This window comes from Trichinella spiralis (assembly GCF_000181795.1).
Source record: "Trichinella spiralis strain ISS 195 chromosome Unknown Scfld4, whole genome shotgun sequence".
Classification (NCBI taxonomy): domain Eukaryota; kingdom Metazoa; phylum Nematoda; class Enoplea; order Trichinellida; family Trichinellidae; genus Trichinella; species Trichinella spiralis.
In genome coordinates this window covers 62,043-84,857 of record NW_003526943.1, presented here as the reverse complement: position 1 = coordinate 84,857, position 22,815 = coordinate 62,043, and the positions used below count along the sequence as shown (strand labels likewise).

Genomic DNA, 22,815 nt, shown 5'->3' with positions numbered 1-22,815 from the left:
GAAAGTGATCATTTAAGTGATTCATGTCAGCTTTGTTTATAAATTTGGTAATTTTTATTTCATTTTTCTTTATTGTTTCACAAAAAATTGTTCTATCAAACGAAATCTCTACTTCGTTTTGTATCAATTATTGCATGTGGAAAATATTTATTACAATTACACCACATTTGCATATTGCTTCGCATCGTCAACGTTCAATGCTGATCTGATGGTGCGCATAACTTGATGAACATTGTTTCATCTTATTAAATCACTTTCTATTTTCATTGATATTTCAAAAATGTGTGAAACTTGAAACAACAACTGATCAATTAATTCACTATATTTTATTTGAATACCTTCAGAAGTTTTAAGTTGTTTATTTAATAGACAAAACCTACGCCAATTATGCACGTGTATTTCTTTTTCTATTCGATATTAATTTGCACAGGATAAGTTCAGTGAAATATTTCAATTAAGACATTTAATATTTTTGTGTGTGAATGATTTGAAAAATCAAAATCGATGCCTCGATTGATTTCACTTGTCAAAATGTTTGTTATATGAATAAAATTGTTCATTTTCAAATTTCATTCCATGTAATGTATGTTGGTTTTTGAAATGTTATTTTCTATTCATCATTACTTGTTTGTTCGGGAGTTTCAGTTTCACAAAATTGGAAAAAGAATTCATATTGGGTTGAGTCATTTGATATTGGATAAATTAAAAATGAATATGCAAATACTGTAACTATTGATCAATTGTACTTTTAAAATTTTATTCCAATTTAGTTATATTTCATGTAGAATATTTGGGCAATTTTTTTAAAATCTGATTTTACTTGATATTAATATTTTCGTTATGGTAAGTAGTATATAATAATTTGTAATTGAATAATGCATTTTGAAGTGTTTGGTTATATTTTTGTTTGTAAAATATATTATTATGAGTCATAAAAATATAATAAACATATTTTGTTGGAGCGTAAAGAGCCCATCTGGCGAAAGCAATTGACAATGGTTGTTCTCTTTGACATCAATTGCAAGATGGAATAACTAATGATCAAAAAGCCTCTTTAAAAGAAAAAGAAAATTTTGCGTATAGCTTGTAATAACAGACAGACAGATGGATAAATTGATGTTGATCAGTTTTGTGTATTGATTTGTTTTTATTTAATTATTAAAAAATGAAAATTCTTTTCTTAATTGCATCGATAATTAATTTCATATTAAAAGCATAATTTAATTGTGTTGAAAATAATAATAATAATATAATGCTCTTTTTCGTCTAGTTTTTCTAAATTTGAACAGCAAAAGAGGTGACATGTTGACTAAAGAATGAAGGCTGCTAGACTTTATTGACCTGCATGCAATACGATTTATGTTTCCAACTAGTTCTTGCACTTATGCTTTGCTTGCTTCTTTATTCACTTGACTATATATATATATTGTTCAGAACGTTCATTTTCAACACAATTTGATCTGATCGAATAATTGTATTTTCACCTCTCATAAAAATAAACTGTCTTGACTACTACTACTACTACTGATTCATTCAGTTTGCATTCTACATTCTCAATATTTATTGATCATTTAACATTTTCCATTGGTAAATTTATTGCTTTTATTATTACTGTTGTTGTTGTTGTTTAAATTATTAACATTAACGATGCATGATTATTTTTACCAACATGAAATATTAATGAGAATTCTAATTTTTATATTCAATTTTTCAGTATAATAATAATAATTAGAATAATGCATAACAAAATATAAATTTATTTGTATTATAAAAGGAAATCTCTAGTCCATTAGTTCTATTCATGAAAATATATTCAAATATATTTTTTTACAAAATATCTACACCAATTAATAAATGCTCTGATGCCTAAAGTGGCTGAAATATGCCAATGATGCTTTGCTATTTTTTTCTAAAACAACAATAACTGCAATTTTTCGTTTGATATTTTGATTTATGCATGAAATTTTCATTGAAAAATTAATTAAAAAAATTATTATCCAATGGAAATTCGATTATAAATTTTACCCTTTTTTTCTTTTTGTAGATTCTCTAAATAGTGAAACACAAAATATGGACAAAAATGAAACTGTGAACATGGATAATAATAATCAAAATACCGATGTGAGTAAATAAGAAAAGAATTAAAGAAAAAAAAATTTAATGTGTCATTTTTAGTTGACTTCCAAAGTAAAAGATGAAGAAGGAAATCTGGTGAATTTTGATGCATCAGAGGAAATGAAAAAATCGATTGAAATGGTTCGTCCCGAACTGACTGACAGTACCAGTTATACATTTTTGGCGAAATCTGTTGCTAGCATCAATTTGGCTGACATTGAAAATAGCGTTGTTCATAAGCCAGCGTTTGACAGCAACAACATTGGACTGTTAACAAGCCAACAAAATAGTCCATTTAATCCAAAAAACACTTGCACAAATGATAATGCAGAGAACCATTCTTCCACCACCTTACTGACAGTGGATGATGTTGCTGATCTTTCCAAACCACCACAGCATGTTGTTGTGCAGAAAACTTTGGAAAATTTTTCATCTACATCCCATAATTTCTCCCCATTATTTGATCCTTTGTCAATATCCAATGATCCAGTTGATTCGAAAGCATCCAGTATTATTGACAAGCAATTGTTATCAGCAGCAGCTGAAGTGAACAGCAGCTCTGTAGTGAAAACCGAAACGATATTGGCCAAATCACCAGAATTATCAGGACAAATATCTGCAATAAGTGAAGTCGGTTATTCTGAACCTTCAGAAAACGTTGAAATAGTTGAAAATGACATTAAACCAGATTCGAATGTCCAGCCTGTTGCATCTCATACAGAAACTCATACTGAATTGCCACCTGTTGATCATCATTTGGTCAAGCATTTCCAAAATGTAGAAGCAGAAGAAGTTGATAAAATATTGTCAAAATCCGATTCTGCTGAAATTGTCTTTACACCATCGACAATAATTACTGAACCATCGAAAACAACTGACAATACTACAACAGAACAACAACAGCCTGTCGAAATGAAACCCACTGTGGCAACTAAAAAAATTCCCAATGATAATAGTAACAACAAGAAGAAAGAAGCTTCTGCTTTAATTAAGCCTCGTTGTGAAAGTGGTAAGGCTAGTTATTGAAAAGTTTAAAATTGTTTCGCTTCATACTGTATTCATCATTTAATTTCCAGCTACAGCAACAACGTCAAAAATCTCATCGAATCATCAAAATTTAAAGCAAACTTCCAAAACTACTACCACTGGCGGTAAAGTAGCTTCCTCTTCTCGTCCAGTCAATTCAAAATCTTCTGGACGAAAAACGGTATGTTAATTTATTATTCATTTTTTGATCTAAAAATATAATTGTTTTTCAAAAATTTTACTCTTATATATTCATAATGCAAAAGAGGTTTGTTTCATTCGATTAAAATTTAAACCAAATTCAACTTTTAAATTTGTAGGCTACTTCTTCTCCTTTGGTAAGTAGTACTGGAACAACAGCAACAAGAACAGCACCAAGAACAACAACAGCAGCAGCAACTGTTTCTTCCAGAACGGCAGCAAGCAAAAATTTATTAAAATCAACTGCACCTACGTCGACTACTTTTAAATCTTCTTCCATCATCACTGCAAAATGTCCTACAGCAAAATCACCGTCGACAGTACATAAAACTGATTCGAAATATATGACAAACGGCGCTTTGAAAGTGAATGAATATTTTTTTTATTTTTTGGATTTTAATCATCATCAAATTTTCTCTTCAAAACAAATATCTGTTATTATATAATTTACAATCTTATTAGTAGCCAAAAAGAATGAAAAAATTATACACACATCTTAGATGTTTCGATGTGAAAAATTCAATGATATTTTAAGTCGTCCAAAATTTTTATGAAATATTATTTCAATTAATTTTAAAAATAGTATTCATCATTTGCATTATTATGTATAATTGTTGGATGGGTGTTGTTTTTGAAGAATATGCATCTGTTGCAATTTACATTTTAGTCAAATTCGCTAGAGAAGAAACCAATTGCAAAAAATGATTCAGCAACAGCAAAAAAAGCTGCGGCTCCTACTACTACTACTACTACTGGCGCTAAGCAGATTGAATCACGTAAATTGGAGTGGAATGTTAAAGCAAAAGTTGGCTCTTTAGAAAATGCTCAGCACAAGCCTACAACAACTGGTCGAGTTCAAGTAGAAAACTTCAACTAATATTTTATTCTGTTTCCCTCCTCCCCCTCCCCCTCCTCTAAACTTATTATTTCAATTGAAAAAAAAATTAATTTGAAATTTTCCTCTTTCAGATTTTTAATCAAAAGCTGAATTTCAAAAATGCCAAATCAAAGATTGGTTCCATGGATAATATAAAACACAAGCCTGCAGGTGGCAATGTCAAAGTAGATATTTTTTAAACAAAAAACTTCATTTTGAATATGCAAATTAGTTTTATTAAAATAATTTCAGATATTTGAACAGAAAGTTGATTTCAAATCTAAAGCATCGCCGAAATATGACATCGGTATAACGAAAAAGAAAGAAATTACTGTAGTAGAAGCTCCGGCTGACCAAGCAGCAGCAGCAGCAGCAGCGCAACAACCGATGCAGCAACAAAATTGATAACATTTTCAACGGGTGAAAATTTCCGTGATTTATTTGCGGTCATTTTATACGGATTTTTTTCTTTTCTTTTCTCTTTTTTTCCAATTTATTAATGCAAATTGATGAAATTTTTAGCAACCAGTATTTAGATCACTTTTTTATTCTGTCATACATTATTATTATTATCATTATCATTATCATTATTACACAGCAAGTTCTACTTGAGATTCCACTAGTTGCAAAATAACTTACTTATTTTCTCTCACTAATATATTATTATTAAGTATAATTGCGTACAAATTCTAATAAAATTACAAACGAGTGCAGATTCTTTTTCCAAAATACAAAAATACCAACTCTACCTTCAACGACTACAACTCAGACAATTTGCATAATAATATCAATTGTTAAAATTGTGCACAAATTGTTGATTTTTTCTTTTTACAATGATTCTCCAAGTCGAATAATTTCTTCGATGAAAAAATCCAAATCTTCGTATGTTGTTGCAGGATTTGAAATTATCATACGAAAAAAGTTTGGTTTATCTTTGTCCGGCTGGTAACCGACCATTGTACTTCCCGATGACATCATTTTAGCTTTTATTTTTGGAGCTACCTGAAAAACATTGTTTTATGCTAAACATTCAACTTCAAATTAACAAAACACAGAAACAAATTCCATTTATTATTTATTAATGATTGAATTGTAATCAACTGATGGATGACTGAGTTGCAGTTTACCTTGTCTAGCCTAGCTTTCTTTTCAGTACTTTCAAGATGTCGTACATTTTTCGGTACATACCAAAAACAGATATTCAGAAATTCTGGCTTAAAAAAATTACTGAAAATTAAACACAACAGTTGGTAGTTAGTTAAGCATAGTCATAGTTACATTTTCCATTATCAACTCATATCCTGGTGTTTTCTTTATCTTTTCTGTGAAATACTTCGCCAATTCCATTAAACGATTTACTTGCTGTTCAAAGCCATTCATACCCTAAACATGAAATAAATAATTAGAAACAAATTCATATATATATGTATGTGTGTGTTAATTTACTGCAATTTAATTTAATTAATTTCTTTTAATACTCATAACTTTTAATATTCTTCTAATAATTAATAATAGAAAGTAGCTTCTGTATTTTCAAGTTTTATATTTTATTCTGTTTTGAACCAAACATTTCAATTTCGTTAACTATTACTTTATTTCATATAACATTCAGCAATTTCCTCGATATATAAATAGATAGATAGATATATTAGATATATTACAAATATATGAAAAACTAACTTATAATATGATGTAATTCTAAATTAAGTAACATTTTTTAATGTACGAAATTAAGTGAAATATCTGCCATCAGTCATGAAATAATGTTAATTTTAAATAAAATTTGACCTTGGTCAAAATTACCTTGGCTCTCCACATTATCCATAATTTGAAAACGTCATTATGACGTCCACACTGAATTGCTTTGTCTCCGCTGTCATAACTCACATCATATGGCTTATCTTGTTGAAAGAGATAATCAGCACACATTTGATTGCATTGAAATAGCAAGCCCTTTAATTATTATATTTTCATTTCAGTTTCAAAATTAGCATATTAAAAAACTGCATACCTCGTGACAAATTAAACAAGCTGAACACTGGAGAAGCGCCCCCATTAACTTATGAGGGTTCCAAGTTACTGAATCAGCTCTACAAATAATTAAAATGAACTTATTGATTTCTATTTGTTGGATAAAAATGTCTTACAGCTTATCTTATAAATAAATAAAAAAAAATATATATATATGTATGAATGTAAAAGTTAAAAAATATCTTTTTCCGAATTAAGGAATTTCAAATGTGCATTAATATTTATGAAAATAATTGATTGCAGTGCTCTGTTGTGTTGAAATTATTGCGAATTTAAAGCTTACTTCTCTATACCATTTGCCAGATGTCGATGTTTCTTGGACAAAAGTATTCCACCACCCCATGCAGCCTGAAACATTTGAAGCTTACTAAAGAAATTTAAATTTATGCCTTACATCAACGTGAAGCCACATTCTGTATTTCTTGCATATATTAGCGATCTCATTTATTGGATCAAATGCACCGTAGACAGTAGTTCCGCCTACTGCACACACGAAAAATGGTACATATCCATTTTTCTTTGCCAAAATAACTTCTTCCTCCAATTTACTTGGAATCATCTTCCCTCTAATATAAAAACATTATTCTATTAAAACGAATAAATAAAATAACACAATACATTGTACACTTAATTATTATATAAATATAAGCAGAATAGTTCAAATAGTAATTGTATGCAATTTTCATTTAAAGAAATAAAAGGAGGGAAAGAATATTTCAATTAACGTACTTTTCATCTACAGGAATAGGAAAGCAGTTGTCAACACCAATTCCTACAAGTGCTGCAGCACCTCTTATTGAATAATGACTCTAAAATAAAGATCTTGAAAGTATTACAAAATGAAATGAATGAAATTTATCGTCAGATCTTCGACAAATTCTTAACATTTTTCAGGCAAAAATTTCATCGCCTAAATATTTCATTATTATAAATTTAAAAATCAAATTCTACGCTATGCTGACACTGTATATTTTATTTATAATATCACTTATTACTTTTACGTCACTCATTAATTTTATTTGTATTATTTTTCTATTGTCCAATATTTATCAATTATGATTATTTTCAAATTTGATTACAAAATGATAAACAGATTTACGTCTTCAGAAGTAAACATTGCCAAATTTGGAGTTTCAACCATCCCAATCGCCTTGCAGCGTGGAAACATGTAATGTCTTGCAGCATTTACGGCGTATAAATTAGATATTGCTCCACCTGGACTGAATATTCCGTCTCGTTTTCCAGGCGGCCAGCCGACAATTTCACACATTGTTTCAATGATTTCTTTTTCCATGAGAACAAATACTGGTGAAATTTCATAAGTAAACCTAAAAAAATTAAAAAAATTTTTCAGCTTAAATAAAAAACTAAACAGTTCTATCATTGCAAAAACAAATATTATTCTAATATAAATTGTATGTGAAATTATAAAATAAATCATATATCAAATGTAATAATTAAACAAAGTATAAAGTTTAAGTGTTTGTTTCGTTCAAAATTTTTATGAAAGTTATATTTTGTGCAGTGTCATGTACATGTTTGTGTTCACAGTAGCTGTCAGCCATTCACCAATCATACTTATCAAGTCAAGTCCTGTAGAAAGCTGATTAAAAAATCGTGGGTGTCCTAAAATAAAAAGTAGTGAATTTTAAAATATCAAAAATTTATCACTCAACTTTATTATCGAACAACATTAGATCAAATAATTCACAATAGCTTTAGATTTATTTAAAAATTTTCATTATTGTTTAAATGTCAATTTTCAATATATCATTTTGCTTAAAAATTTCTTAATATTTTGAGATATTTTAAAAACTTGAAAAAATTAATTCATTGCTATATGAATAGTAATGTTGAGAAGCATTCCGTGATTAGTAATATTTAAAAAAGTCAGACAGCGTTTAATTTAATATATTTAACTAATTATCCACATATTGTTAAGTGAATGAAAAGTATTATCATTTAAAGTGAAAATACATGTTTGAACTGTTTTGATTTTGATGTACATTATCCGTAGCAAAAGTAATGTAGGATTCGTTGTGTATGCATTGCAAACTGACAATATTTTACTTAATAGAACAGTTAATATATGCTTTATTAATATTCATTTATTTACCTGTTCGAACTTGATATTTTAATACTTCTTTGCAATCTTCAATAACTTTCTGCAGACTTGTCGGATTTATTGGAATTCGGAGATCAAGTTTAGCAATTAATTCTGTAGGATGGTGAAAATTAATAACCTTCGTGTTGGGATTGTTGGTTTCTTTGATAAACTCTAAAAGTAGATCTACTACTGCTTTTATAAACATCTCAGTTGTCAACCATCCACTTCGATTTAATGGTAAAATATCTAAAAAAGAAAAATTGTTAAATGCATTCAATATAAGTAATAACATTCACTACTGAATATTTTAAAACATTGTAATATTTTCTTAAATTTATAATTTATTAAACATTAGATTAACTAAGCAAACTGTAAAATTTTTTTTCCAATTTAATCCTTTATTTATTATTCGTCAAGCTTAGCTAATAACTTTCATTTAGTATGCCAACATATGACAAATATGTCAAATCTAAATGTAACTGTTTAAAGTGTATCTTTTTGTTTTATGTTTAAAAAATAACGGACTGTTTTCTATTTCTTTTTGGCAGCAACTATGATTCGATTATTATTAATCATTTTATTCAGTGATTAATGTTTAAAATGTTAATTATAAAAATAAAATGCTTACCATTGTAAAATTTATTTTCCATTAATTTTTGATTTTCTTCAATCATTCTGTTTTCACTAGTATTCATATTGCAATTTACTTAGCAGTTAACAAATGCAAAACCACAGAATCAAGTGAAATGTATGCTTGTATTGTCGTCGTCGTTGTTGTTGTTTTCCAATGCAAAGTAAGAATGCTGAATCAGGGATTTTAATGCTGCATCCTCTTCATGTTTATAAGGCTATGTCATGCTGTTTTTGATTCTCTTTAAAATTTCTAATTTATAATCAATCTTATTGATATTGATAGAAGAAAGTGGATAAAACTAACGTGCAGAATTTGCTTCCGCTGCTTTCAGTAATCACTTTTAAGTGTCACCATTTAAAAGAAGAGTACTTATTCTATATTTAATGTGAGGAACATCTTTATTCAAAATTTATCATACATATATATATATATATGTATGTATGTATAAGGCCTGCTTAAGCAAAAGCATTCAATATTTCCGGTTCAAAGTGCGTGATGGTGATAAAGTGATTTTTACACTGCGTCAAATAGATCACTTTCCTTCATGTCGCTTTCTAACTCTTCCGTGTTTATCTTAAATTCCAGAAGACTTAACTGTTCAGCTGTTAAATTGATCGTCAGTTCCAATATATAGAAGGATCACTTCTGAAATAATTCCAAAAATCAATCGCTGTACGATTATTCAACTTTGTCGAATTTTTCATTATAAACACAATTAAAATATTATAATTCATAACTCACTTTAATGCTCGTTGATTGAAAAAAATTTCATTTTTATTCCTCTATTTGCTTTTTCCATTTCAAAAATATTCTCCACTATATTCTGTTTGTTGTCTTCTTCAAAATAAATCATGATAATTTATTTGTCATTTCTAATATTTAAAATATTTTTGTTTAATTTTCAAACATTCATTTTTTTCACAATTTGAGCATTAATTTACTTGCAATCATACTCTATATGCATGAATATTTGATCTAATTTGATTCTTTATGTAAATTTGCATTCACGTCGGAGTTTAGCTTATTCATTAGTGTAAATAATGAAGTGCGCAATCACGAAATGCATAATTAAATAAAATAAAATAAATTGGTAAAATATATCACTGCAAATATTCAATCCAAAGTACCAAAAACTTATACATATTCACATTAAAAAATATTTCAATATGCTTATTTTTTCAATTGCAAGAATAAAAACGGATAATGAAGTTCATTACAGAGCTGTTTTTTGAATAAGTATTTAATTCGATAACAAAGAAACGTTTCAATCATTCTATAGCATAAAATATAAAGTAGTTATGGAACAAACATTTTCTTCAGTTTAATTTAATTTAATTCAATTTCTGAAACTTGAACTCAATTCCAAAATAAATTATTTTTATTTACAGCACAAAATTCTTCAAAAATTTGAACAATCTGTATAGCTTTTTCATGCATTCAAATTGATTTTAAAAAAGTATGCAAAACATTTCTTGAAATGTATGTTTCAATAGATCTTTGTTAAAATTAATGTAATTAAAACCCAAATCCGTAATATGAATTAAAATAAGCATGCAAGGGCTAACAGGGGACTTTGCATACTTACCTGGCGGATCATCAACAATGATCAAGAAGATTGTTGATGCAGGAGGAGACTTGGGCATTGCACTTGGCCCTTGTTGAACCCTGGGATCATTTCAGTTTGAAATGTATTCTCCGCATAGTTTTTGAGTTAGGGAGGCGTTCGCGCCCCCTTTTAATTTATATATTTAATCATCTTAATATCAATGAAATCATACAATCAAAATACAGGATATATATATTTGTTTTGGTTGTGAATGGTTATTCAAAGTAGGTATCATTTCGCTTAGTATATATATATAAGTATAATGCATATATACAACGTTTGCATAAATAAGTACATACACGGCGTTAGTTTTTATAATAAAATTAATTATTGTAATAAAAAGCTGCAGCAACACTGCAAAACAGGCAGAAACTTAACAAATAAGCTGTAATTATCAAGCAGAAATAGTAATTAAAGTTAAACTGTTTTTAATTTCTCATCAATGAAAATATGCAGTAAATATAAAAATAAAATTATTGTTTCAACAAAATTGATCGACGTTGTATCAAAAAAATGAAAAAAAACATCATTTTTTATAATACTATAGAAAATAAATTCTGAAAATAATGTTCAATGTGACCTGAATATGTAATACTGTAAGCAAATAAGGCAGTGCTAAAACATTATTTAACCGAAGGTGGTGCATTTTTTATTTTATTTCAGAATTTTCTTGTCAACCGTATTGCACGTTATTTTTGATAAAAGTAAAATTTTATCATAAGTTGTGTGTATTCATTTCTTGCTTTTATTGTTATGCAGCTTTTACAGTGTATTATAAACAATTTTTTTTGTTTAAAGCATAAAGATCGATTTTTCTTTATCGGTGTGCTAGTTTACGTATTTTCCATTCATTATTTTGATATATTTGTTTTTTTTTGTTTTTCATTTATAAATTACTGCCTGTGTAATATTAATTATTACAGTTGTATTTCAAGTGTTTTTTTCAAATTTGAGGTTCTGTTGGTTGGAAGATGGCGTTAATGAGAAAACTGATTTTTCGACAGGTTTGTTATTTTGAAATACTGTGGATAATATTGTTAAAGTAACATTTTAATAAGAAGCTTTTAATTTTATTTTTTTTATATAATCGACACTTTCAGTTGTTCTGATAATGTTCATGTTCATACATATTTTCTACAAAATTACATGGATTTATATGTCTTTGTTATTTATTAATTATTGCATTTTGAAAATTTTCAGTGCATTATTGGTTTTTTCCTTTAAAGTAACAGCATTACATCAAACGTTATTTTGCATTTTTCCGTTGTGATGTTTACTTTAAAGCTGTTCACACATGTGAGCTGTTTTGCTTGCATTTTTTATTCTGAAGTGGCACAAGGTTGACAGGAAATAATGCAGTCTAGTTTCCTGCGTACGTGACGTTCTTAAAATGTTTGTAATGCTGAACACTTTTTATTCAACTTTATTAATTTATTTTATAATGAAAAAATAATGAAGCACGTTTATTGAAATATTTATTTTACGTTTCACTACATTAGTTTTGTTACATTATTTAAATAAATACATGTTGTAGATATTTAGTTTTTCTGTTTTCAGTTTCAGTTCTTTTTAATTATTCTGATATTAGCATCGTTCGATTAATTTGTTATCTTCTACAAATATAAAAATTTAATTTGTAATATTTTCAGCTAAAACATAATTTAAATGAAGATGGAAATCACAGTTTGCATTGTTTTTTATTCTACCTCACTTTAACGCAATACTTTTCATATTAATCAATGAAATAAAATGATGGATTTTGTAAACAGATTATTTATATGAAAAAATTTCTTGTTATTTCTATCAAAATAAGAAAATCAATACTGTTGTATATTGATATAGTTAATTTTATACAAGCATTATTTACAGATGTTTGAAAGCAAAACATCAACATTTACATATTTGCTGGGATGTCCGAAGACCAGAGAGGCTATTTTGATCGATCCTGTTATTGAAATGGTTGATCGTGATTTACAAATCATTCACGAATTGGGACTAAAATTAAAATATGCAGGTGAGACATAAATGCAGAAATACTGCAATACATTATCTGATATAGATACGTTTTATAATAATTTTTGATTGTTTTAATCGCAGTATAGTCATGAATTTATAACTCCAGTTGTTAAAAAGCGGAAATAGTGTTTTTACTTATTTCAGAAACAAAAATATTTCAGACAAGGGATTTGTTGTTTTACGCAAATGGTTTCTTGCAGAAGTACAGAAAAAAATTATTGTGATTGCCTTGTAAATTTAAGTTAAAAAGTGTTCGAACGTCAAACGTTTGTTTTTAAACTGTTTTATTAGCTAATAAATTAGTTTGCTAGGATAATCAAATGGCAATTTGCTGTTGCAACTTATTACCTTTTTTTTATATTTATAACTTTGACTGCATTCTTTTTCTTACGTAAATAACTACTTATAGGCCAACAGTAAACCGGCGCCTAATTCACATTTCGACATTAAATAATAAAAAATCTTTTGTAATTCTTATTTTAAATAAAATGAATATTATCTTTTTTTAATTTAAAAATAAATCTGTTGGCAACTCTTTAAACAGCAGTTTAAATTTTTCTAGGAAATACTCATGCTCACGCTGATCATGTAACAGCCACAGCTGAACTTCGTAAATTGGTGCCAGAATGTAAAAGTTTTATCAGTCATGCTTCAGGAGCCAAAGCAAATATAACACTTGTCAATGGCGAAACTATTCAGTTTGGTGATTGCTGTATTGAAGCACGTAGCACACCTGGACATACAAATGGCAAGATATTCCTTAATTAACTTTATGGTTTAAACTTTGTTTTATTTTATTAGGCTGCATTACTTATGTTTGTCATGAAGAGCGATTTGCAATGACCGGAGACACTCTCTTGATTCGTGGCTGCGGTCGTACAGATTTTCAGCAAGGTGGCACTTTAAAAATATTCTTCATATTCGAACTGCATCTTTTACATACGCAACAACTTTTAGGTGATTCGAGAAAGTTATACAATTCTGTACATTCTCAAATATTTTCTCTTCCTGACGACTATTTGCTTTTTCCTGGTCATGATTATAAAGGCAAGCATTTTGAAATTTAATTTTAATTTTACTTTTATGATTTTCATTGTTTAGGTTTTTCTGTAACTAGCGTTGAAGAGGAGAAGAAATACAACCCAAGACTTACATTGCCAATTGATCAATTCGTTGAATTTATGAAAAATTTGAAGCTGGATAATCCAAAACAAATAGGTATGTGATGATTTGTCAGGATTTAAGTTTAGATGGATATAGTTTTTGAAAATATAAAAATTTACTTTATATAATTTAATTTAGTATATGAGTTAGATATGCATGCTTGAAAACGTTATACAATTTTGGAAAATATCAAAGATTATGGCAATTCTTATCCAATTCATATTTTACAAATGATCGAATTTAGACAAAGCGGTACCTGCCAATATGGTTGATGGTGACGTGCGGTACATGAATGAAGCTGTGAGAGCTGAAGTATGCAAAACGGCAAAAATTCACTAGCTGATTGAAAGAGTTGCTTTTAGCTGAAAATTTGATCAAATTTTCAATATGACGGCATGTTTTATTAGATACAGTTTAATTACTAAATTATTCAGTATGATTCACTTTTATCCAATCATTTTTCATTTTGAAATTATAATTCATTAATTTCATTTTTATGAAGATATTTATGCTGATATGTAACAAACATGTGAGATCATATATCATTATTTATTTTTTATATATGCTTAAAAACTTTATGTAACAAGAACAAAAAGATTCACTATTTTTAGGCGTGTTCTGGTTTTACTCATATTTATTGTTAAAATTTTGTTTTAACGTCATTATTCATTCATTTTTAAATCTATGACACAACAATAAATAAGCAGGCAATCCATTTGCAAAACATTAAGTTAAAAAAGAATGACAGAATGCTCATATCACATAACATTTTAAAACATTTACTGATGAAAGTTATTATAAACATTCAAATGGAGCGTGAAGTATTTTGCAAAACATATGCATAGTAGCACAATTTGATTATAAGTTACTTTTGTTGTAATTGCTCTGCTGATTTCATGAACTTTACGATCAGTTATGCGCAAAAATGCATCATAAAAATTTGTTGAAAATAAAACTTAGTATAAACAAGAATTCAACAATTTTATTTGCAATTATAAATATATCATTGCTAAATAATGGTAATACACTATTTTAAACAACTAACAAACAAGATTTTAGTTTATAAATTTTGATAATACTGAAATGATACCTAACTTTCACATTTTACTATAAGGCATCTCATACATTCCTATAGTTTGCAGCAAATTTATTTGAAATTTAAAATGTTTATTTTGTTTAATTTCTTTGAAAATATTGTTTATGCATTTTAAATTAATTTTACTGTAATGCAGATTTTAATGATTTATGCATACTTGTGTTTATTTCGTACTATCCAAGGTTGCGTTCATTTTGCATGTTTGCGTATGGCATGTAATTTTCCGTTATCTTTCAATTTATTTCTTGATTTTCCTGCATTGCAGTAGGCTGAAAATTAGTGTTTTCACTGTGGTGTTATAAAATTATTTTTACTTGTGATTTTTTTAGAGAGATGGAATCAACATCACCTGAGCGTTGCGCAACAGCCGCATCTGCAAATGCGAACATTCATCCTTGGATATTTCGTGCTGGAAATAGTACTAATGGTATCTTTCATGAAACTCGAATTGATCAAAGGGCAGCGGAAAAAGTTGAAATAGAATGCGATAATTACTTAGGTTCAGGTAGGTTATGCTCAGGTGCACAAATAATATATGATATCGTTTATTCTGATGTTTTCATCTTTGCGTGTTTTTTTATTTTTCAACCTAATTCGTTATTTTTTGTCGCCTCGTAACTTTTTGCCGTATACGCTGTGACATATCCATGTCATGTCATGTCATATCAGTGTATTAATCTTGTTTCAATAATCCTTTTTGTGTTATTAATATGTTAGTTGACATATTTAATTTCAGTTAACTTTAGGTATTAATAAATTTATTTTTAGTAATTGATCGCAACTTCAGAGCTTCTCAAGTAGAAATTGGAATAATATTGACAGCTTTGGAGAGACTACAGTGGCGTTTTGATGCTCGTTGTCATGCATTGGAAAGACGAATATCTTACATTGAGCATACCTTGGCATCGATTCAGAAAGGTGAAATAGATTTTAAAAGGCAGAAATGTTGTAATTCTGCAGAAAGTGCAACAGAAGATTTATTTTCAAAGCGAAATTTGACTTCGAATTCAAGTAATTTGTTCGGTAGCAACGTTTTTTCAATGTTGGATAACCCGGATGACAATTTGCAGTGCGATAATATGTTTTTGAGTTCTTGTTCTGCTAAAACGTTTTCTGAATTTATGAAAAGCTCAATGTCAACTTCTGCTAAAGCTGTTACTGGTGACTGTTTTACATTACCGGGTGGTGATGTTAAAGTTAACGTAAAAAATGAAGAGGGATATTTGTTTACTTACAATTTTCCGGGTTTCCTGGTAGAGAAAGTGTTGAAAGATAATCCCCCAGAACCCAGTGGTTGGGCAGCTAGTAAAGCTCTCGTTTGTTTGTTAGATTTTGTTTACCATCCATTAGAATTGGCAATGAGACGACTTCCATCTTTACCAATTTCTTCCAAATGGGCACAAGTAACTGGCAAACTTCATGGTCGTCAAAAGTGTGAATTATTTCTTGGAACTCAGTTTGAAATGGGTGTCGAATTTGAATCAAATCGGTTTCTCCCCTGCTGTAAACTGATTGAACACTTCTATGCAAACTGGAAATACAAAGCTTTTGAACGCAATCATGCTTTTCGAGAGATGATTCATAAAAAATGCAGATCTAGACGACGTGATTTGAAGCAGTATTTACTGGTCTGTGGGAAACCGAAAGAAGAAGCCTTGGAATCAATAATTAAAGGAATAGATTTGCCTGTACGAGATAACGCCGACAGATAGGTCGCATTTATTTCTTTTGGTAACTGCATTTATAAGAAATTGCACTACTACAATATCATTTATAGATTTTAAACATCATCAGTGATTTATGGCCATGTCATTTTACTTCATTCATTGTAATGATTGCAACGATTCTTCACTGCAGTTTTGGATACCTCGTTGAATGTTTTATGCATTTTTGATATTTTAACTAGAACAACATTTGAATTCATTTATTGATATGTTATAAAACTAAGGATATTAAAATGTTTTTCGTAAGGCGGGTGGTAATCAGACACAAGCTGTAAAATGATAGTAGTTTAGATGTTTATTAGTAAACATTTGAATGACAGCAGACTGATAGGATTGCTGAACGCATATAAGAATAACAGAACAGTAGTGAAATGTAGCAAATACTTTTATTGATGAAGTATTAAAGTTGTTTAAAATTTTATAAGTAATATTATTTTTATTGACACGCATGAAAATTAAAGGTTAATGATAATTACAATGTGCAACGTATTACATGTGTTTTGAATGAAAATTCTAGCATCATTAGAATGAAAGTAACATTAGCAACCGTACGATACTGTACTTGAAAATCTATTACATATCTTTTGCTTACCGTAATCTTTTACCACAAATTGTAAAGTGCGAATGTATTTGTAATTGTCTACATTTATCAAACCTTTTTATGCAGCTGTTTTTTTCAAGTAATGCTTTTAAACATAATTTTGATGAGCTTCCATTAAGCATTGTATATCATCACTCTGATATTAATAATGTTTACTTTTTCAGTCAATGATTGGTTGGTATATTTTTGCATTACCTAGCAATGTTTATGTTTATTGTTAAGATTGGTTTAATATTCGTTGTTATTCATGTCCATATAAGCTGCTGTGATGGTAGTGCACCTTATTGAGATTTGTACGCTTCGATTTGTGTTATATCCTGTGATTTTTTAAATTATTTTAGATTTATGACTAGCCGAAAAAGAAATTCATTTAATTAATGAAATGATATTTATTATTAGCTATTGATTTAAACATTTTAAAGTATTTTTTATATTTTAATTCTTAATGCTATATAATACTGGAATCGATGTTTGTATGTATATTACATGTGAAAAACTGAGACTGCATGTATATGGAAATTATTATTTCTGCATTCTAGATATTGATTTATGTTTATGATTTACTTTCATCTATAAATAAATATGTGTAAAGATGTAGTACTGTATGTGAATATGTATACGTATGTATTGTTGTAATATATGATTTAACGATATAAATGAATGATTGTTAATAGCATTATTAAAATATACCTCCGACTTGTTCAACTTTATCATGATGAAAAGCTTCACTTTTGCAACGTTTACCAACTTACAGATGCTATTCATCAAGTACACTGATTATATGATTCTTTGAATGAAACATTAATAGGAATTATGAAAGCGACATTAGTAATTTTTGATGAAATTGGTTCAAACGTTTCCATAATGATTAATTAAAATAAAAATAGATGAGTAATAGTTGTGCATAGAGCTGGCATTTGCAAATGATGATGAAATAGCGTCGGATAAAATGATAATTAAAAAATGCTTCAGAGAATGCATAAACAAGTACCTTTTACTTGAAAAATTTTAATTCTTTAGTATTGTATGAAATTACAGTAATGGAAGCAGCAAGTTCTGATGTTTTTTCTGCTGCTTCTTTGTCTTCACGATCACACGACGTCTCCATGTGGTCGATGTGTCCTAGCGGATCGACAGAGAATGCATCTGATGGTCATGATGCGCGATTACACGCAGGAATGATGCGATATCAAAGTAAAAAATGAAATTTGGAAATAAATTTCTATTTTGCTTATTTAACAGTAATGTAAAAAATGATCCAGCAGTAGCATGTATGTAAATTCTACTGTATGCTCGATGCTTTTGTAAATGAAATTTTTTATTTGTTATATGATGAAAATGTGGTTAATTTTTATTTTTTTAATTAAAATAATTTTTGATAATGAAATGATAAACATTTAAATTTATTTTTAAGCGTCACATGGAAATTATGAACTACCGCAGTCGGCTTTGGGTGTGATTTTGTCGACATTACAACAACTGCAAACACGAATCGATAGTCGCTTTGATTCGCTTGAACGGCGTGTGATGAACATTGAACGGGGTGTGAATAGTATTCAAAAGCAACAACAGGCGGCAATGAATATGAAAAAAAGAAAACGTTGTTGTTCTCCATTATTGATGGATGAAAAACCGTTCATTGAAACGACAAATTCATTCAACGGATCTATACTGGACAGCCTACCATGCCTTAGTTCAAGTAATGTGAATCACTTCTCAAAGGATAGTAACAAGAGAAACAATGGTAACAACACCACCAACAGCAATAACAGCAACAGCAACAGTAATAATAATAACAACAACAACAATAATAATAATAATAATAATTTGTTGTCCAATTCATTACAACATGATGGAATAATTATATCAACGTGTTCGAGTAAGACTTTGTCTGAGTTTATGAAAAGTGCTCAGATGTCGTCAGCATTGCCTTTGCAAGGCCAGTGCGCAATTTCAGATGGAGGCTACATTGTTACGAATGTTGTGGACGAACATGGCAGTTGTCATAGTTACAAGTTCCCAGCTTCAGTGGTTGAGAAGATGCTGAAGGATAATCCGCCAGAGCCTAGTGGTTGGGCGGCAAGCAAAGCGCTGGTCTCGTTATTGGATTATGTCTACCACCCGTTGGAATTGGCCATGCGACGGTTGCCTGCTTTGCCTGCTTCGAATTCGTTGTCGTCAAATTTGCAGGGTCGACAAAAGTCAGAACTGTTCGTCGGCACCCAATATGAGACGGGCATCGAATTTCCCCCTGATCGTCTTTTGCCCTGTTGTAAATTAATCGAACATTATTATCCGGGTTGGAAGTTCAAAGCTTTTGAACGCAATCATGCATTTCGGGAAATTGTGCATAAAAAGTGTCGCACTCGGAGGCGAGATTTAAAGCAGTACTTGTTAACATGTGGCAAAACCAAAGAGCAAGCGTTGGATTCGATTATTAAAGGAATCGACCTGCCTCCGAGAGAATATCTAGGAAAATAGTCGTTTCCGTCGTTCTTTTCCAACATATACCCCGGTTCCAACATTGATTTGTTGATTCACACATTGTATTTTGCTGTTTTTTGTCCTTTTTCTTCTTTTGTAGAAAAATGTCCAACTTGGACCAACTTTGCCATGGCAAACAGGGCAGGAAACAGTTTCAATTTCTGTCTTTAATAATGTTATGTGCAAAAAATTTTTTTTAACTTTGTGCTGTATAAATGAAAAAGATTATTCTGACTATTGCTTATTAATTCAATCATCTCTGTCATTCAGTAAAGAGTTTGTTACCATTTTTCTATCAGAACGATCTTTGATGATGTAGTTTAATATTTCTAAATTAAAAAAAAAATTTATTTTATGCATATAACTGTATAAACTTGTAGTAATAATGTACTGTGTACAAGTTCACTTTGTTCTGCCATTTCATTTTAAACCATTTGTATTATGAATGAAAAGAATCAATCCAGAAAAATTATAACGCAATTATAAAAAGCAAATGCAATAATAATAAAATGCTTATAAATAAATTATTATTCATTTCTTTTTGTTGATTTACTTTAAAATTTATTTTTACAATTTCAAATTATCATTTTGAAAAAAATTATTAATTTATAAATAAAATATTTAAATTTTGTATAGGCGTTTAATATCTGAAAGAATAGTGGAATATGTTAAAACCCAAGAGAAGTCAATATATAAATTCATTTAAGTTGATTAGGAACAGTGCATAACGAAGTCTGTGATGAATCATTTTTACCTACATTATTTGATTACTGATGAATATCGATTCTGAGACCTCAATATAAATTATTTTCACAAACATTAAACCAGAAAGAGCGTTTGTGGATTTGTTTTCAAAAAAAATCTAATTATCATAGAAAATTAATTCTTGTGAGAATATCATCAAATCAAAAAAGAAAAAAAATGAAAATTCAAATTTGGAACTATGGTATGAAAACAATTTTATATTACTTTTAATACTATTTAACAATCTGCAGACAGTTCGTTGGATAACTTTAATTCTAGATGACGGTTTTTGTTTCAAAATTCTATCTATACATTCTATTCAACGGCAAACAAACTCTTTTAAGTTCCATTCTTAAACAAATCATGTCATGTCAATTTAAGGGTGAACATCTTTTCATTATCATATATTCTGTTTAGACACATTTTTTAAAATAATTTATTGATTCATTTTTTAATAAAAGAGCACAATGCATCTATGAGACCAGAAAGAATAAAAAATATATGCCTAACTGTTTTGGAAAGAAGTGAAATTGTACGTACATTAAGAAGAAATTTAAATTTCAGGTTCAAGTACCGTCATACTGTAACTATATTGACGAAGTATCTAACCGTGAATTTTTAAATATTAGACAAGCGTTTACATAATCTAAGTTATATGGTAATAATAATAATAATAATAATAATAATAATAATAATAACAATGATTTTTCCTCTTCTCTACAGTGAGAAGTACATTATTTTTTTTAGAAAAGCATCGAAATTGATTTTTTATTTAGTAGATTTTCTTTGTGTCAAAATAAACATGCCCAGCCTGCCTAGCTGAAATTACAGCCTTGTCACTGTAAACATGTGTGCTGTGAATCGAAAGTATAGCTATTCTACTGATAGAGTTACCAAAATAACCACAAGACGTTGGAGGAGATCAACGAACAGCTAATACCGAGTCTGCTCAATGGGAAATCAATCATTCAGCTAAGTATCAGTGCCAACGAATCAATATTAAATGACCAGGTTGTTGCTGTTCGAGAAGTATTCAGTTAGCAACTGATATCGTACTACAAAGAAAGTGGAAGTTGATAACTGTTCGTCCAAGTGAAGTGTACTGTGTTCAGCAAAACTGTCCTAACGAGGATATTATTACTGTTATCAAATTTCGTAAATCACAGGACGCAAGACAACAATGCGAGCTGTGAGTCGCTAGTCGTATTCGGCTAATCATACTGTAAATTCGCAATTATCAGGTTGATCATCGCAACTTGACGTGCCCTTGTGACTTCTTTCAGGTTTCGTAGCCATTCTAAAACCAAAGGAAAAAACACTCGCAACGGGTAAACAAACTTTTACTAGTACAAACAACAACGACTAATCAACGAGAACACAAACCAAAAGCGATTATGATCACAACGCATATTTTTTCATACTGTACCTTGTTGCCTCGGTCAACCATGAAAATCTCTTACAACGTGGCCGCCAATACTTATATTATGCACTTTTCCTTATATTTAATATGTCACTCTAAATGCAGAAAGCAGTTTTTACCTATGAACAGAACGATTTGTATAACCAAAAGCCATCGTGTCGCCAATTCTTCGGGGCTTGCTCATGAGATTTATATTAAGATGCAGTGTTGATACTGCATTTTGTGTTCATCTTTAAGATCTAAAAATCATCTGAATATAATTTTACATAATTTTTTGACTTAAAAATCTCTCGTAAGTATTACAGAATTATTTATTGAAGAAAATAATAGCAGAACTTCATTTATTTTTTAAAAATATTTAAATTTATTTTAAAATAATTTTTTATTAGTTTATTTGCCCAAATATTATTTTAACGCCTATTTTTGTACCAATAATTTGGCAATGGCACCGTTTATAGTGATATATTGTTATAAATTACAACTTTTGATGAAAACATTATTATTTTAAAAATAGATGCATTTTAAGCATTTAAATTATATATTTCTAGTTGTTCATAAGTATCACAAAATTTCAAAATTTGAAATTTACAGTTGTTTGAACCTGCATTACAATTGTTTTACTGTATATTGTCCCGCTTTTGGCTTTTTGAAAGTTTTGATGTTAGCTGTTTTTATTCTATTTGGCGATGGATGCTTCCGACAATGTAAGGAAATCTATTTATTTTCTTTTACTTATTTGAAGATAATGCCCTATTGTTGAAAAAATTTCCCAAATTGTTGTTGCTCGTTGCAAATTATTAAGTTTTTCCGACAAAATTGGCTTTTTTAACTGAATAATGTGTAATTAATTTAAGTCAATTATTGAAATTTATACTGTTTTTCAGTTTATATCCAATTTTTTTTTACAAATTACAAGAAAGGTAATAATTCTTAGCACCATGATGATCGTCACTTTGTGAAATTTTTCTC

At 29.0% G+C, this 22,815-nt stretch overlaps 4 protein-coding genes across 4 annotated transcripts; 3 read left to right on the top strand and 1 right to left on the bottom strand.

The window, feature by feature from the left end:
* The first annotated feature begins 581 nt into the window (after positions 1-581).
* Positions 582-4,624, top strand: Tsp_00015 (putative Tau and MAP protein, tubulin-binding repeat-containing domain protein). The gene is made up of 8 exons (XM_003375769.1): positions 582-591; positions 2,045-2,121; positions 2,176-3,133; positions 3,192-3,322; positions 3,462-3,707; positions 4,010-4,201; positions 4,312-4,404; positions 4,472-4,624. The coding sequence occupies exons 1-8, from the start codon at positions 582-584 to the stop codon at positions 4,622-4,624; spliced, it is 1,860 nt and encodes a 619-aa protein (XP_003375817.1).
* Positions 4,625-5,047: 423 nt separating this feature from the next.
* Positions 5,048-9,052, bottom strand: Tsp_00016 (glutamate decarboxylase). Its single transcript, XM_003375768.1, has 12 exons — positions 8,986-9,052; positions 8,367-8,603; positions 7,786-7,876; positions 7,350-7,470; positions 6,980-7,059; positions 6,645-6,816; positions 6,534-6,598; positions 6,231-6,309; positions 6,023-6,172; positions 5,498-5,602; positions 5,347-5,433; positions 5,048-5,221 (listed from the first exon to the last, which is right to left on the bottom strand). The coding sequence occupies exons 1-12, from the start codon at positions 9,050-9,052 to the stop codon at positions 5,048-5,050; spliced, it is 1,428 nt and encodes a 475-aa protein (XP_003375816.1).
* Positions 9,053-12,349: 3,297 nt separating this feature from the next.
* Tsp_00017 (metallo-beta-lactamase family protein) lies at positions 12,350-16,585 on the top strand. The gene is made up of 10 exons (XM_003375767.1): positions 12,350-12,358; positions 12,467-12,611; positions 13,176-13,337; positions 13,415-13,570; positions 13,715-13,831; positions 14,022-14,089; positions 14,389-14,398; positions 15,010-15,088; positions 15,203-15,378; positions 15,642-16,585. The coding sequence occupies exons 1-10, from the start codon at positions 12,350-12,352 to the stop codon at positions 16,583-16,585; spliced, it is 1,866 nt and encodes a 621-aa protein (XP_003375815.1).
* A 489-nt stretch (positions 16,586-17,074) lies between these two features.
* Tsp_00018 (secretin receptor) lies at positions 17,075-19,679 on the top strand. Its single transcript, XM_003375766.1, has 4 exons — positions 17,075-17,083; positions 17,363-17,372; positions 18,219-18,392; positions 18,613-19,679. The coding sequence occupies exons 1-4, from the start codon at positions 17,075-17,077 to the stop codon at positions 19,677-19,679; spliced, it is 1,260 nt and encodes a 419-aa protein (XP_003375814.1).
* Positions 19,680-22,815: the final 3,136 nt, after the last annotated feature.